Genomic DNA, 14,482 nt, shown 5'->3' with positions numbered 1-14,482 from the left:
CACTGCTTCCGGCCAAGAAACAGTCTGGCATACAACTGCTGGGAAAACCACAAGCTGCTGATGTTAAACTTATTAAATAAACAAGATATAAAGTGTTAATTAGTGAGCTTTAAAGGGTGATGCTAGGCAGATTTTGCTACCGTCGGACAGAGCCAGGCGAACTGTTTCCCCAAGTCGTTGTGCTAAGCTAAGCTGAACATCTCCTGACCCTGGCTTCATATTTACTGTACAGACAGAGCGGTATCAATCTTTTCATCCAACATTCAGCAGGAAAGAGATTAGGCATGATTACCAAAATGTTGAACTATTCCTTTAGGTGAGTGATTGTTGCAGTAAAAGGGCTCAGTCATTTAAGGCAAAAACAAAGACCCCAAAAGCCCTTCAAAAAAACTAAAGCAATAGCCTAAATGTTCACCTTGACGACATCACAGGGAAGAAGTCATCATGTCACCTTCAGAAGAAATGTTTGTCCCCTCAGGTTTGAATCTTAACAAAACAGTTCACAACTGACATGTATTAAGGAAATAGTGCAGTATATAGTATAATATAGTATACTGATGTGTGGTAAGTAATTGAGAAAAGAAATGTATCAGTCACTACACTCCATTGCTCAAAGCTGAATCAGGTTTATTAGCCCATATTAACTTTATTGCCAGTTTTGCTGAAACATTTAATGTATAAATAAATATAAAGAAAATAAAATACAAAGAAAACTTTAGGCCAAATACATTAAGCTGTGTTTACTCACAACTCCATACTTGTGTAAAATCTCCAACATGCCTTTTCTGGATTCATCTCATACAAACTGAGGAAATAGAAATTGGTGACAAGTTAAAGGAAAAACCTAGATTTAAGTTTCTTATAGCTGTTTTGGTTGCCACCAGAACGCTGCTTGAAATTTTCCAATGATTCTGACAGTAAAATCTCTGCATTTGTAACTGTAACCGAATTCCTAAATGAAGAAATTCAGCCAAAACCTGCACATGACACCTGCCTGACACACCTAGTCTTCCACTGTAGCTACAGTATAGATGAAGAACCAACCAGACAGCTCCCAAAGCTGCAGCTCAAACAGCAAGTGATGAAACGTTGTCACTTTACTGCTCCCCACAGAGAGGAAGAGGGGGAGGAAGAATACAAACAAATGACAGGTCTAAGAGAAAAGACAATTCTCTTTTTCAACATATTCTTGTGTGCAAGTGTTGGTTTGGGTGTATGTGTGTGTGTGTTTGCAGAGAGAGGGAGAGAGAGACTCATAAGATCCACTTTAAAGTCCATTTCATTCCATAATTATAATGAATTATTAATTAGAAAGTCATTAAATTTCTATCAACTCTGTGTCCATGACCCCCAAAAGTCTTTTGATATCCTTCTCGAATGAGCATCTCCTAACTGATGATGAACGAACTTCGGTTATGTTGATTTAAAGAGTGGTGATGGAAACAAATGTCAAAGACATCAAAACATTCAAACAATGAGATCTCATTAGTGCGGTTGGATGCCATTGGTTCCTCCGGCGGCTCCATCACCTCCACATAATTCGTACTTCGCAGCTCGTGGCTGGGTATAGGGTGGGACTTTTGTTCCCATGGTGGCGATGACAGAACAGATGGTGAGGCTGCCTGTTCGGGCACCGCTGTCGGTGTCAGACTCGTCTCAGTCCAGCTGACCTGCACCAGGCAGCTGCTCGTCACTGGAAGCTGCGCGCTGCAGCGTTTCCACTCCTGAAGTATCACCGTGTCTCTCCAACAGCGGGGCATCAGAGCCGATTTTTACAACCGAGGTGGTGTTTTCCACTGATATGATTCATCTGCGTTCATAAAGCTGATTTTTTTTTTTTTTTTTAATATTCTAACACATAATCTGCACCCCTCGCGTATCAGCTGCGGATACTGCATGGGTCAGATACAGTAGCCTGCAGCAGTCTTGCCTACGGAAGATACAGCGCTTCATAGGTGAGAGCAATCTGTTTATTTTATGCATGTCCTAAAATTTGATTCCTATATTGAATGTCACAAATTATTTTCTTGTTTTTTTGTTCGATAGAAATGAGAAAATATTCCAGCACCCGTCCAGAATGATAAACTCGGATAGATGAAGTCATCATTTTTTTTCTGTTTTAAGAAATGCACAGATCAACAAAGATGAAATGAAACAATAACGCGTTCTCCCTGCTGTGGCTCCTCGTGCAGCGCGTGTTACCACCGCAAAGAGGAAAGATAATGTTTGTAGGCTGTAGCTTCAACAAACAAAGATTGCATTTAGACAGAATACAGATCCTAAAAATTGACCATATTTATCAATGTCTGCTCAGCAATTATCTGCAATGTGTGCACTGGGTCAGTCTTATCAATAAAATGCATTATAGCAGAGTTAGATTTGCAAGGACACTGTGCTCTGCAGTCAACATACATATATGATTATTATGAAGCTTTCTCAAGACTAGACTATTGATAAATATAAAGTGACCAGAGATCAGAGGGAAGGAAACAAAGACAGCAGGAACCACATCAGCAGTGTTAAGTTGCTATTAGTTTCATGCATGCTTTTTTTATGCTTTTGCCATATCAAGCAAAATATCAATGTGAATTGATTCTCTAAAGGGCTCATTATTAAATCTGTAGTCTTGTCAGCAGCCCTGACATTTGACTGCACTGTGACACAGGGTTCAACTGACAATGTAGTGTAACATTTACACAAACTGCAGTATCACTCGCCAGTGCAGAGTGCAGCTGAAACAGCTGAGTAGCAGCTATGGGCTCATGTGCTCCATCAGACCTATTTGTATGGACATTACAAGGGTCGGGAAATTGGCAGATGTCTGAAATGCAGACATGGGGGAGAAAGACAGACAATACAGTGTTTCTACTCAGAAGTTTGAGAAAGCAAAGGGAGTCTGCATTATTAGGGTCACCTTTGTCAAGTGGGCTCTGTTGTTTCAGCTGCTGCATTACAGCGGCACCTGTTACTGAGATCACAAACACAACAAAGAACTCACTAATATCTGACTAATAGTTCAGTTCATCATTTTACTTTTTATTGAGACAAGAGAAACATTCTGCATTATAGCTTATGATTTGCACCCTTATCATGTTTTCTGGCAACCTCAACCACACAACTTTGTGTAGTTTACTTTGTCTTGATAATAAAAGGAGACCCAGATGTCACCCAATGAGCCAATGTTAAGAGAGTTTAGGGGGCTGTCACACCTTCCCCCAATCTTCACAATGCATTGTGACGCATCTCCTCAGCTGGTAATGAGAAGTGTGAGAGCCTGGCGAAACAAAGACACATCTTGGTGTGTCTGTGTGTGTGTTTGGAGCCATTGTGAGCGCTAGTGCCTAACTCTGTAGCATGTGCTGGTGCTGGGGTTCCCACAGCAGTGGAGGGGAGACTAGGGTGCAACAGCTTGACCTTCTCCCTTTGTGAGTGTGATCTCAAGGGGAACACGGAAACAAGATGGGCCATTGAGAGGTTTTGTCAAGATGTTAGAAGTGAGTCAGCTGTTTTGTCTTCCTTTGTTTTAATCAGCAATACACTGAAAATTAATTTTTGAGATCACTTTGACCACCACCTCTAGATAGATATGGTGTAAGAGACTTTCAATTGTAATCATACATTTTAAATTCTGTATACCACTTCAAAAAAGTTCAAATAAAATGCGCAATTACAGTTTAACAAGAACAAAATTACATCCACAACAATGTTTTAATAATGCACATTTATAAAAGTCTATTTTAAAAGCGTTATTATTGGCATGTTCTCTTTGGTTTTGCAGTCAATTTGAACCACGCAAGTTAATCTTCCTTGTCCTCAACATTGTTTCAAATGGGGATTCCCCTGAGATTAGAGACTTTGGCACAGTCAGTATGATTGATCGATGCTCCAATGACAGCATATTGGCTTTTCACCGACATTGCAACTGGAAGGAGAGATGAAGTAGAGGGGGAGGATGAGGGCAAAAAAAGGAGAAAAAAAAAGAAAGCCAGAGAAGAAAAATTGTGTCAAGATCCATCTGAGTTCCACAGGGAAATAAAGCTACCGTATAGATTTGCAGTAAATAGAAATACAGAGACAATTTGCCACACTGTGACTTTTAAACCTTAATGGAGTCTGAAGAAGCATTGTTACACTATGCAGCATACTTTTCTTAAATTCCATACATAGTATTGGATCTTCTTATTGTACCTTCAGCCCTGTTGCGTTTTTTCAGTTCAGCAGTTTCCTCCTGTGGCCTTCCAATTGAAGCAGAGCTCTCCATCCTCTCCCTCTTTACTTTCCCTCTTCTTTCTGACTGAGTGGACATGCATCGTTCTCCTCCTCGGCTCTACACCTCTGCCATCAGCAGCTGCACCAAAGCCTTGTGTGATGTGAACTGAGACTCTTGCATACTAATAGAGTAGGAATAGGATGTCTCTCAGGCCGGCCAGCGCAGTGAGGACATGGAGAAAACATCAGGCAGCACTACTCAGCTTTCCAGCACCACATGATAGCTCTGGATTAAAACTGATAGCTTTACTGTAGAAATCTGGAGATATATTATTGCAATGTGGTGTATGCTAATGTGGAGAAAGAGTCAGACATTTGTGCACATGTGCATGATATGGTGCTACTAATCATAGCATAAGCACAGCCATATCATGCACACATGCTCTGTTATTATATGTGGTTTCATGCTGCACTCACCTTCTTATACTGGTGGCAGTTCTCAGTGGCATATTCTTTTAGCTGCCTGATGGAACTAATAGCTGTCTTCTCATGTCTTCTCATTTGGTTATGAAACAGACATGCCGGTGGCATAGCCGTTGCTATGGGGACGGCATGTCTGTGAGCCTGTTGTGCGGCTGCTGATTCAGAAACACTGCTTACATTTTGCACCCAGTGAAAAGGGCCTTAGAAACAGAGGGGGGAAGCATTGCCTCCTATGAAAAATGATGCAGTGTGCTATCAAGTGAGGTTCCTCTTGGCTGCACCGGAGGCACATGGCAAAGTGTAATGTCAGTAGCATTGCATTTAAGCTCTTAAAAGGTGGAAAATCAAGGTTACAGAAATCACTTCAAAACAACCTAAGAGTTTGACTGTTGACAAGTCCTCTTGGTGAGTCCAGTCCACAAAACAAGGAGCCTTTCTTACATCTTCAGCTGAGAACAGTGACTGCTGCCTGCCCACATATACTCACATTGCGTCTGACTGCACGCCTGTGTTTCGTTAGTCGCTCTGATTATCTTCATTGGTCCCTGTATTGTCCAGAGACCCTGTTTTATAAATGTATTTATGATTCCTTGGCATGGAGCAGACAAGCCTCATTATGTCCCACAATTACATCTTGCTTTCTTGCTTTGGTTCTCAGGACCAGTGAAGATTTATGGGAAGTGAAAATATCAGCGACTGTGGATATGTAGTTGTACATGTGTGTTTTATATGTGCAATGTGTGCTTAGATTAAAACCTCATAAGGATTGGGTGAGCAAAGAGAGTAAATCCCTCCTACTGGAGGATTCAATTCAGACAGTCAGCTGGATAATGCCAAGCTGTTGAGGGATTTTTCTGTCTCCTTCCAGTGGTCTGTGTATACATGCATGTCGCAGTGTGTGAGTCAAATAGGAAAGGGGAAACTGAACATGTATTTTGTGGAGATATGGATGCTGTAGACACACTACATATGCCTGCATTCAACTATGTTTACAACACTGTATGGACAGTGTATTTGCTATCTGCTGCACCAGCCAACAGATTAGCAATAGATTTTCAGGATACAGGTGCTGGGGCACCACGGGTCCAGTCTTGCTTTGGCAGCAAGAGAATTAATCTCAGACCTAATCTCTGTCACATCCCAGAGAACAAGAGTTCATAAAGGTGTTGTCCCACCAAAGTGGATCTGTGCAGCATGATGCTATAACAGACCTCATTCTCTCAGGAAAATGATCCTCTGAGATCTCAGTTCTCCTCTATTGGTGTTCTTGCCATGTTATGAGACAAGAATAATAGCCAGTACATTGATGCAGAATGGTAATAAAACAAAGTTAGCTATTTCTCCTCACAATGCACGTGTCATTTCCACCCTGAAAACAAATGCTGATAAGGGAATTAACAGTATTTATACAGTACTGAAGAGAAAGTGCTTTGTAGAGCCAGTTTTCCAAATCAAGAAAGCATATTTAATTTGTATCCACTATCAGTAGTTATGACAATAGATATGTGCTATTAGGTAAAAAAATCTCACTCTTTGTTCCTATAATGGCATTCATCCGTTTTATTTGATCTAAATACTGTATTCCTTGAAACACCCGCACACACATGACTACATGCATGTATGCAAGTAAAGAATATTTCAATGTGCTTTATCACTTTATGTAAAAGGTGGAAAGTGACAGGGAATCGTAAGTTACTAGACACAGGAAAGTCGGAAAGTTTAGTTATGCGTTGACTCAGGTAGAAAATGGATGGTGGATGGTAAAATGGCTGTAGAGGTCCAAACGTGAATATGTTGTATGTCAAAAACAATGGCATCTATATGGAAGCTATTTGCTGCACTAAGTTAACTGTGTGAGATGTAGATCTAGGTTTAGGCTGTAATAAATCTTATCCTACACACAGTGTAGCAGAGCGACAGTGGCTGAGAGGTTAGAGCAGCAGGCTACATGCCAGCTTGAATCCCTTGACTAGCAGGAGCCAGGAAATCTTTGTGTTGTTCACAGGTGGGAAGCCAGTGAAGGATCATGTCTTTGGCTGGCAAAGCTATGTGGTAAGACTTAAAGTTAGGCTTAAGGAAGATTCTTAATTACAGTCAAAACAGTGAAACTGATCTGTGGCCAACAATAAGTAACAGTACAGAGGTAATACTGGGCAGCTTGTAAGTATGGATTTGTGTACCACAGTGATTATGAAGCAGACCATCAGTGAAAAAGAGCATATGTGCTCAGCAGAGCCTCCTTGGGTCAATAAGGTCAACACATACACACAGTGAGAGATAGGTGGGAACGGATGCAGACCCCCATAGTGCTGCCAGGCTGCCAGAAACCTGGTGCCAGGTGTCTGAGTTTTATAGCCTCAGCATGAAAGCAGTGATTACTCTGCCTGTCTCCTCCGATTTCATACCCAAGCAGTGAAAAACATGGTGGACAGACAAATGTATTACCAAGTAAATTTCTATATGCCATGGCAAAGTATATTTACAGGCAAATTGAAAGACATATGAATGGATTACTTGAGAAATTGAATGATAGATGATTCAAGACAGAAGCATGTGCCACATATTCATTCATTCAGTTATTCTTAGTCAGAATCTAGCCAAGAGAAGGTGCAGGTCCCTGCTGTCCAGGGGCGTCGCAGCCATGGGTGTTACGGATGTTGTGACACCCGCGCTTTCAGATAAACATAATGTAGAATTTTCTTTTGTAACTTTGTCTTGTTATGTGATGTGTCAGCTCAGCTAACATCATTGAACATAAATGAAATAGGCTATCCTAAATGTAATCCAGATGTCAAATTTATTTGGTTTTTAAAGTCACTTCTACTGTTGTTTTAAATTGTCATAGACAAAGGTGGGCATTCATATGTAAGATGTGTAACATCTGTCTGTCTTATGGCAATGTGTTGCCTGCCTTATGGTAAAGTCTTAACGACCAAATTAATGTTTATTAGCATGCTAATCGCTAATTAGCCACCATGCTAGGCGGACTTTGGCGAGAAGTTTTTACAAGTTACATCTATGTCCAGAATGTAAACTCACATAGTTCATGCTGTTTTAATCTAAATGTCAAAGGAATATGTTGCTTTAGACATCATAGTTTTACTCCTTATGTTAGGGAGTAATGTGTGTTTTGCATTTAATATAAGTTAGAATGAGCTAGTTTGGATTGTGAATTAAAGCTAAACCACAGTAATATTACTGCTTATTATTGAGCTTAAAAAAGGTTCAGATGGTTGTAGCTGTGGCCTGTGAGAGCTAGTTGCTCACTCTCTTCACTCACTAGCCTCAAATCACCAGCTTATGTGATATTCTCCTGTTAGCTTTGAGGTGGACTTCAGATGAAGAGGGGCCGCTTCTTCCCTGTGGCTGTTGGAGAGGAACTGACGCCTGCTGATACAAAACCTCCTGGACAACTTTTGGTATTTAATTTTCCAATTAAAGACAATTAAAAGTCCCCTTTGGATTCCTACTAAAAGAGACACTTTTTTAAAAAAAAATTGAAGACAGTTTAGGTTGTACTAGTCCATGGACTCAGAAACGACTCTTTACTGATACTGATTTGTTACCAGGATTCAATTTGTTATGCATCTATAACTATCCATTTCATTTTAATGGAAGTGTAAGTTTCCTTTAATTTCATGTCTATAAGGTATGTAAGGAAGTAGGATAAAGATACTCTGTGATTATCTTAAGTATAATAAGGATAGCTATGCTCCAGTACAGCAATTCATACAAATAACTGGATGTAAGTAGTAAACTGCTATGAGACCCTAAACAAATTCTGCTGAGTTTTTACACTCATGTAGTCTCAGTAAATATTTTATGGTAAGCTGAAGCAGTGGTTACAACTACAGTAGTAGAAAAAATTGTTTAAATGCATGGCATTCATTTTGATTTGGCATGTTGAGACTGGAACAGGGCTCGAAGGCGGGGGGTTGCCGTGCTCATGTCCCACCTCTAGAACCCCCACACTTTTAAAATCGCTGCTCCACCCCTGCTGCTGTCACATTTCAGTCACACTAAGGGAATCAGTTCAGTTGGAGTGTGACCGGGTCATTGCAGAGACAGGCCACCTGATACCAGGCACCATGTGGGTTTTAATAAAAGAGAAGCAAACATTGATGTGCCATGATGCCTAAAAGTACTTTCTGCTGCATAAGTTGTTGTAACTGAATTCCTATTGTACATGCAAATGTACAATATCAAACTGCAAGAAAGGGCACAAACAGACAGCACGTGAACAGACGAGATAACACTATCTGTTTTATGTTAATATCAGAGGAATTTGTCAGTTTTAATGCGAAACAAAATACATCCAACATTGTGTTTGTTTTGCATGCACACACACACACACACATGCACAGAATGCTCAGTCTCAGTCTGCTTATGAGGATAAATGTGAATTTTTATGAGTGTGAGTCAGACTAGATGCGGAGACGCAGTGGCATTTAGTTTTTGTGAGTGAGAGGAAGCCAAGAGTCTCTCTTTCTCTCTTGCTAATATAAATTAATATACAGTAGAAGATGATTATTCCTTTTGGTTGTTTAGATAATTGCCATTTTCGACAATTTTTCTATCACTCACTTGCACACAAACACTAACACAGTAATGCCTGCGCACAAAAATGTGTGTCAAAAAAAGGAGTATGTAGTTATATTTTTCCATTTTTAAAGGAAAGTCAAAGTGATTACACAAGAGTTTAATGTACGTGAATACATTTTGGGTTTGTTCAAAGAAAATTATGACTGATTCTTCATCCCCATTGCTTATGCTGACATGTCTCTCCTCATGTCTCTCCTCACTTGTTTTGGTTTAACCAAACTTGGATGAGGTTGGTGTGCACACAGCACCGCGCTACACATGTTTCTACACAATTCTACACATGTAGAATTCACATGTGTAGGATTGCTTTCCATGGGCATGTATCATAACTAGTGAGTGAATTGCAGTGAAGAGCTCCCTGTATATTAAGCCTGTTGTGTAATGGGCTCACAGCCAAAGCTACCGGCTGTGCCCACCCCACACACACATTCAAGAAGATCACTGATATCAGGCTGGTGTGCAGATAATCTATCCTGCCCAAAGAGGAAAACATGTTTGTAATCTCTGAGGAGACAGATACGCCACACATCAGAGAAGCAGAGTTAATATCAACCTTATCATCTGAGATAAGCTTATTTTAGTAAAATTCCATCATATGTATATCTGCTAGATTATGTGTATGCTAAGGTAAATGGCAGTTTTTGGTACTTGAATGATGAAATTATAGATTTCTCTTTAATATGAAGTACAGGTCTGTCAAAATAGATGTCTGGTAATGGCTTGAGACTCCATATTAAAATGTTTACCTAGTTTTAGAAAACTTTCATTTTGTTTTTTACATAGAATATCTTTGTTATTGAATCCACACACACACACACACACACACACACACACAATCTTAATGTTAACAGCTATAACAGAAGGTATCTTTGTGTGTAAAGCAACAGAGTAATTTTCACCCATGAGACTGTTTAACATATAGTGGTTAAGCAGTTTTTGGTGTAAGTTTCAGAAACAGATTTTCAACATCCAGGAGTAACGTTTTCTCTGTTTTCAAACTGTGTCTGTCTGTGTAGGAGATCATTAAAAGGTATGAATGAATGTCTACATGACAGCGAGGCAACAAGACAAATTTGACAGATTCATTCTGCCCTGTTAGACATGTCAACCTAGTCCCCTAAATATCTGTGGGGTAGCACTGTGGAAAACTGCCACTTTCCTCATATTTTCTCACTTTCTCTATTCAGCTGTTTTTCAGTTTCACTTCCTTACTGTGTTATCTAATCCTCTACCTTTTTGCAAAGAGCTAATTTTGTATATCTATGTTGCATGCTTTAATAATCAACCTGTTTTATGTCTTTTTTAGGTTTAAACCCCAAGAACAGAAAAAAACACCAGCAGAGGTGAAGAGCAGATGTCCCTTGGGCCTTCTTTCAGCAAATATTTGCCTCTGGATTAGAAATCACCACTTATGAAAAGTGCCAACTGCAGCTAGCTAGCAGCAAAGGAGACTAATGCTCATGAACCTTCCCTTCTCCAGGCCTTTCCCCAGAACACTGCCTCTCATCTAAGCTTTGTGTGAGCAGAGAGAGCAGGCAACATGGCGCTCAGCTTTCTGCCCTGGCCTCCTCTAATCTGGCTGTGCATGGGGTTGCTTCTGTCCTTTCTGTCACCGGTACATGGCAAAGAATGTCCTCATTTGTGCGTATGTGAGATCCGCCCTTGGTTCACCCCCCAGTCGACCTACAAAGAGGCAACTACAGTGGACTGCAATGACTTGAGGCTGACACACATCCCTACCAACCTTTCCACAGACACCCAGGTGTTGTTGCTCCAAAGTAACGCCATCTCTCACACCAGTGGAGAGCTAGAGGCACTGTTCAACTTGACAGAGTTGGACCTATCCCAGAACAACTTCAGCACTGTGGAAGCTGTGGGCCTCACAAGCATGAACCACCTTACCACTCTGCATCTAGAGGAGAACCAGATCACCCAGCTGCCAGACCACTGCCTGGGAAACCTCTCCAACCTCCAGGAGCTCTACATCAATCACAACCACATAAGCTCCATCTCCCCTCGGGCATTTGCAGGCCTGCGCAGCCTGCTGCGCCTTCACCTTAACTCCAACAAACTCCATGTCATAGACAGCCGCTGGTTTGAAGAAACACCAAACCTTGAGATCCTCATGATTGGAGAGAACCCTGTCATTGGCCTTCTAGACATGAACTTTAAGCCTCTAAGAAGCCTGAGGAGCCTGGTTCTGGCTGGCATGGATCTCACTGATGTTCCAGGCAATGCATTTGTAGGTTTGGATAACCTAGAAAGCATTTCTTTCTATGACAACAAACTGGTCAGAATCCCTCAACTGGCCCTTCAGAAAGTTCCCAATCTGAAATTCTTGGATTTAAACAAAAATCCAGTTCACAAAATCCAGGAAGGAGACTTCAGGAACATGGTACATCTCAAGGAATTGGGTATCAACAATATGATGGAACTAGTGTCTTTTGATCGCTATGCTCTGGACAACCTACCAGAACTGACAAAGCTGGAGGCCACCAACAATCCTAAACTGTCTTATGTCCACAGGTTGGCCTTCAGGGACATGCCCTCCCTAGAGAGCCTGATGCTCAACAATAATGCCCTCACTGCCCTTTACCAGCACACTGTGGAGGTGTTGCCTAATCTACGGGAGATCAGTCTGCACAGCAACCCATTGCGCTGTGACTGTGTCATTCAGTGGATGAGTTCCAACAGGACCACTGTGCGTTTCATGGAGCCCTTGGCCATGATGTGCACATCCCCACCAGAACTCAGGGGCCAGCTAGTTCGAGAGCTGAGGCTGCTCGAGTCACCAGAGCAGTGCATCCCCCTGATATCCCATGATACCTTCCCCAGCCACTTGAACCTCGAGCTGGGCATGAGTGTCAGTCTTGACTGCCGAGCCATGTCTGAGCCAGAGCCTGAGATCTACTGGGTGACTCCTCTTGGGACCAAAATCACCATAGACACTATGTCAGAGCGGTACCACGTTAGCAGTGAGGGGACCCTGCGGTTGTCCCATGTGCAAGTGGAAGATTCTGGTCGTTACACCTGTGTAGCACAGAACACAGAAGGTGCGGACACACGGGTCGCCACAGTCCGTGTAAATGGGACCCTACTTGACACCGCCCAGGTGATGAAAATCTATGTCAAGCAGACTGAGTCTCACTCCATCCTGGTCTCCTGGAAAGTCAACTCAAACGTCATGTCTTCCAATCTGAAGTGGGCCTCAGCCACCATGAAGATTGACAACCCCCACATCACCTATACGGCACGCGTCCCTGTCGATGTTCATGAGTACAACCTTACACATCTTCAACCGGCCACAGAGTATGAGGTATGCCTCACAGTCTCCAACATCCACCTGCAGACACACAAGTCTTGCGTTAATGTGACAACACGTGGTGCTACCTTTGCCCTGAACCTATCAGACCAGCACCCAAGTGCTGCTGTTCTGGCTGTCATGGCGACCATGCTGGCCTTCCTCAGTCTGGCCACTGTGGGTATTTACATGGCTCGCAGATGGAAGAGAAAAAACTACCACCATTCCTTGAAGAAATACATGCTTAAGACCTCCTCCATCCCCCTGAATGAACTTTACCCGCCGCTCATCAACCTGTGGGAGGCTGACGGTGAAAAGGACAAAGATGGCAGCACAGAGGGAAAGCCCTCTCCTGTTGACACCACACGTAGCTATTACATGTGGTGAGGATTTAGTAAGGAGGCCTGGCTGCCTCTCCAGCAGCACAAAAAGACACACTTTTGCCATTTTGGGTAAAAGTCAAATAAAGTTGCAAATGTTTTTTTGTATTCTCAGCTTTGCTAATAAGAGGCAGAGTGATCAAGGACAGGATTTTTATTAGTATAGCGTATCGCCTTTGTTTGATTCTTTCTATCTCTTAATTGTTTTGGACTCTCCATGATGGCAGCTGTATTTAGCCTCCAGATTGTCTTAGTTGCTATGCTGTTTCTGTGGTGCATTTTTTGACTCACTTTTGTTCGGGTTAATAATACAGCCGCAGGGGCTGACAGTCTTCTTGAAGCATTAGTAGAGATCAGTGTTTCTTTCTCTGTTTTGTAAAACAGGTAATCTGTTGTGCACTGATAGATAATGGAGTTTGTATAAACTTCAAATAAAAGCTGACAGTGGGGTTTAGACTTGTTAAACTGTCTACTGAATGTTAGCAATTGTGAAGTAATGTTGTATCAACTATACCTTTGAACTTTCTGATTTAAATTGCAAGAGAATAGTATTTTAGTTTGCTGATAAATGTGATGTTAAATGCTAGAAATACAAATGTTTGTTAAAACATTTGTATTTGAGTTTTCTTTTTACTAAGGTACACTAGAAACTTTAAGCCCCTTTGCTCACTTATTTGCTAGACTTTTTCGTTGATTGCTTAGTTTATTATTTTCTCATGCAATATGTATATGGACAAAGTCAAAATAAATAATTTTTTGGTTCTTTTGCAGACAATTTGCCTTTTTTTCCCTCCTACAAATATTATATACTTTCAGTTTAGGCAGGCACCATCACAGTGCAGACCGGCTGAACTATCAGAGCTTATACTGTGTAAGCTAATCTCCTCAATATGGATATCTCTCCACATATACATATACCCCTCAGACACAGACAGACAGACTGAGTATGTGCTGCCCTCTAGTGGATGCACTAGTAGCTGTAACTGTAACATGGGCATTTAATATGGAGTCACGTCAAGACAAAAAAGTGCTTTGCTTGTTTTTTTTTCTTTATTTCTTACTTTGTATTGCCAAATATGAAATTCAGTCTGTTTCAGGCAGAAAAATTACACACAACATAAAAGCTACAAGCAGCAATGAACGGGCCCTTGCACCTCACACGCATTGGAAGGAATGACAGCTGTGGTATCACTACTGGAGGTCGGTTGACGTGGCTCTGAATTTTCAGGATTATCGGACACTTAATTCAATTCAATTCTATTCTATTCTATATATATAGCACCACATCATAACAACATAAAAGTTATCTCAAGGCACTTTTCAAATAGAGCAGATCAAGACCATACTCTTTAATTTACAGAGACCCAACATTCCCCCATGAGCAAGCACTTGGCGACTCTGTTCACTGTGTGAATGGTTCAAATATCATTTCCTGTGTGCAGTATGTGGCACTGGAAATTGTGATGAACTATGTGCCAATTAAGATCCTACATAAGTGAACTATTAA

At 41.3% G+C, this 14,482-nt stretch overlaps 1 protein-coding gene across 2 annotated transcripts; it reads left to right on the top strand.

The window, feature by feature from the left end:
• The first annotated feature begins 1,420 nt into the window (after positions 1 to 1,420).
• Positions 1,421 to 13,727, top strand: LOC137181691 (leucine-rich repeat neuronal protein 1-like). Of its 2 annotated transcripts, XM_067587567.1 has the most exons (3): positions 1,421 to 1,955; positions 8,013 to 8,111; positions 10,601 to 13,727. In XM_067587567.1, the coding sequence occupies exon 3, from the start codon at positions 10,835 to 10,837 to the stop codon at positions 12,980 to 12,982; it is 2,148 nt and encodes a 715-aa protein (XP_067443668.1). In that variant the 5' UTR covers positions 1,421 to 1,955; positions 8,013 to 8,111; positions 10,601 to 10,834; the 3' UTR covers positions 12,983 to 13,727. The 2 variants fall into 2 exon arrangements, with proteins under 2 accessions (XP_067443668.1, XP_067443669.1); XM_067587568.1 differs by lacking the exon at positions 8,013 to 8,111.
• The last annotated feature ends 755 nt before the right edge of the window (positions 13,728 to 14,482 follow it).

This window comes from Thunnus thynnus, chromosome 4, assembly GCF_963924715.1.
Source record: "Thunnus thynnus chromosome 4, fThuThy2.1, whole genome shotgun sequence".
Classification (NCBI taxonomy): Eukaryota; Metazoa; Chordata; class Actinopteri; order Scombriformes; family Scombridae; genus Thunnus; species Thunnus thynnus.
This window is presented reverse-complemented; position numbering and strand designations above follow the sequence as displayed.

Excerpts from the sequence above, each read along its gene's own strand:
- LOC137181691 (XM_067587568.1), top strand. The coding sequence starts at position 10,835 with ATGGCGCTCAGCTTTCTGCCCTGGCCTCCTCTAATCTGGCTGTGCATG.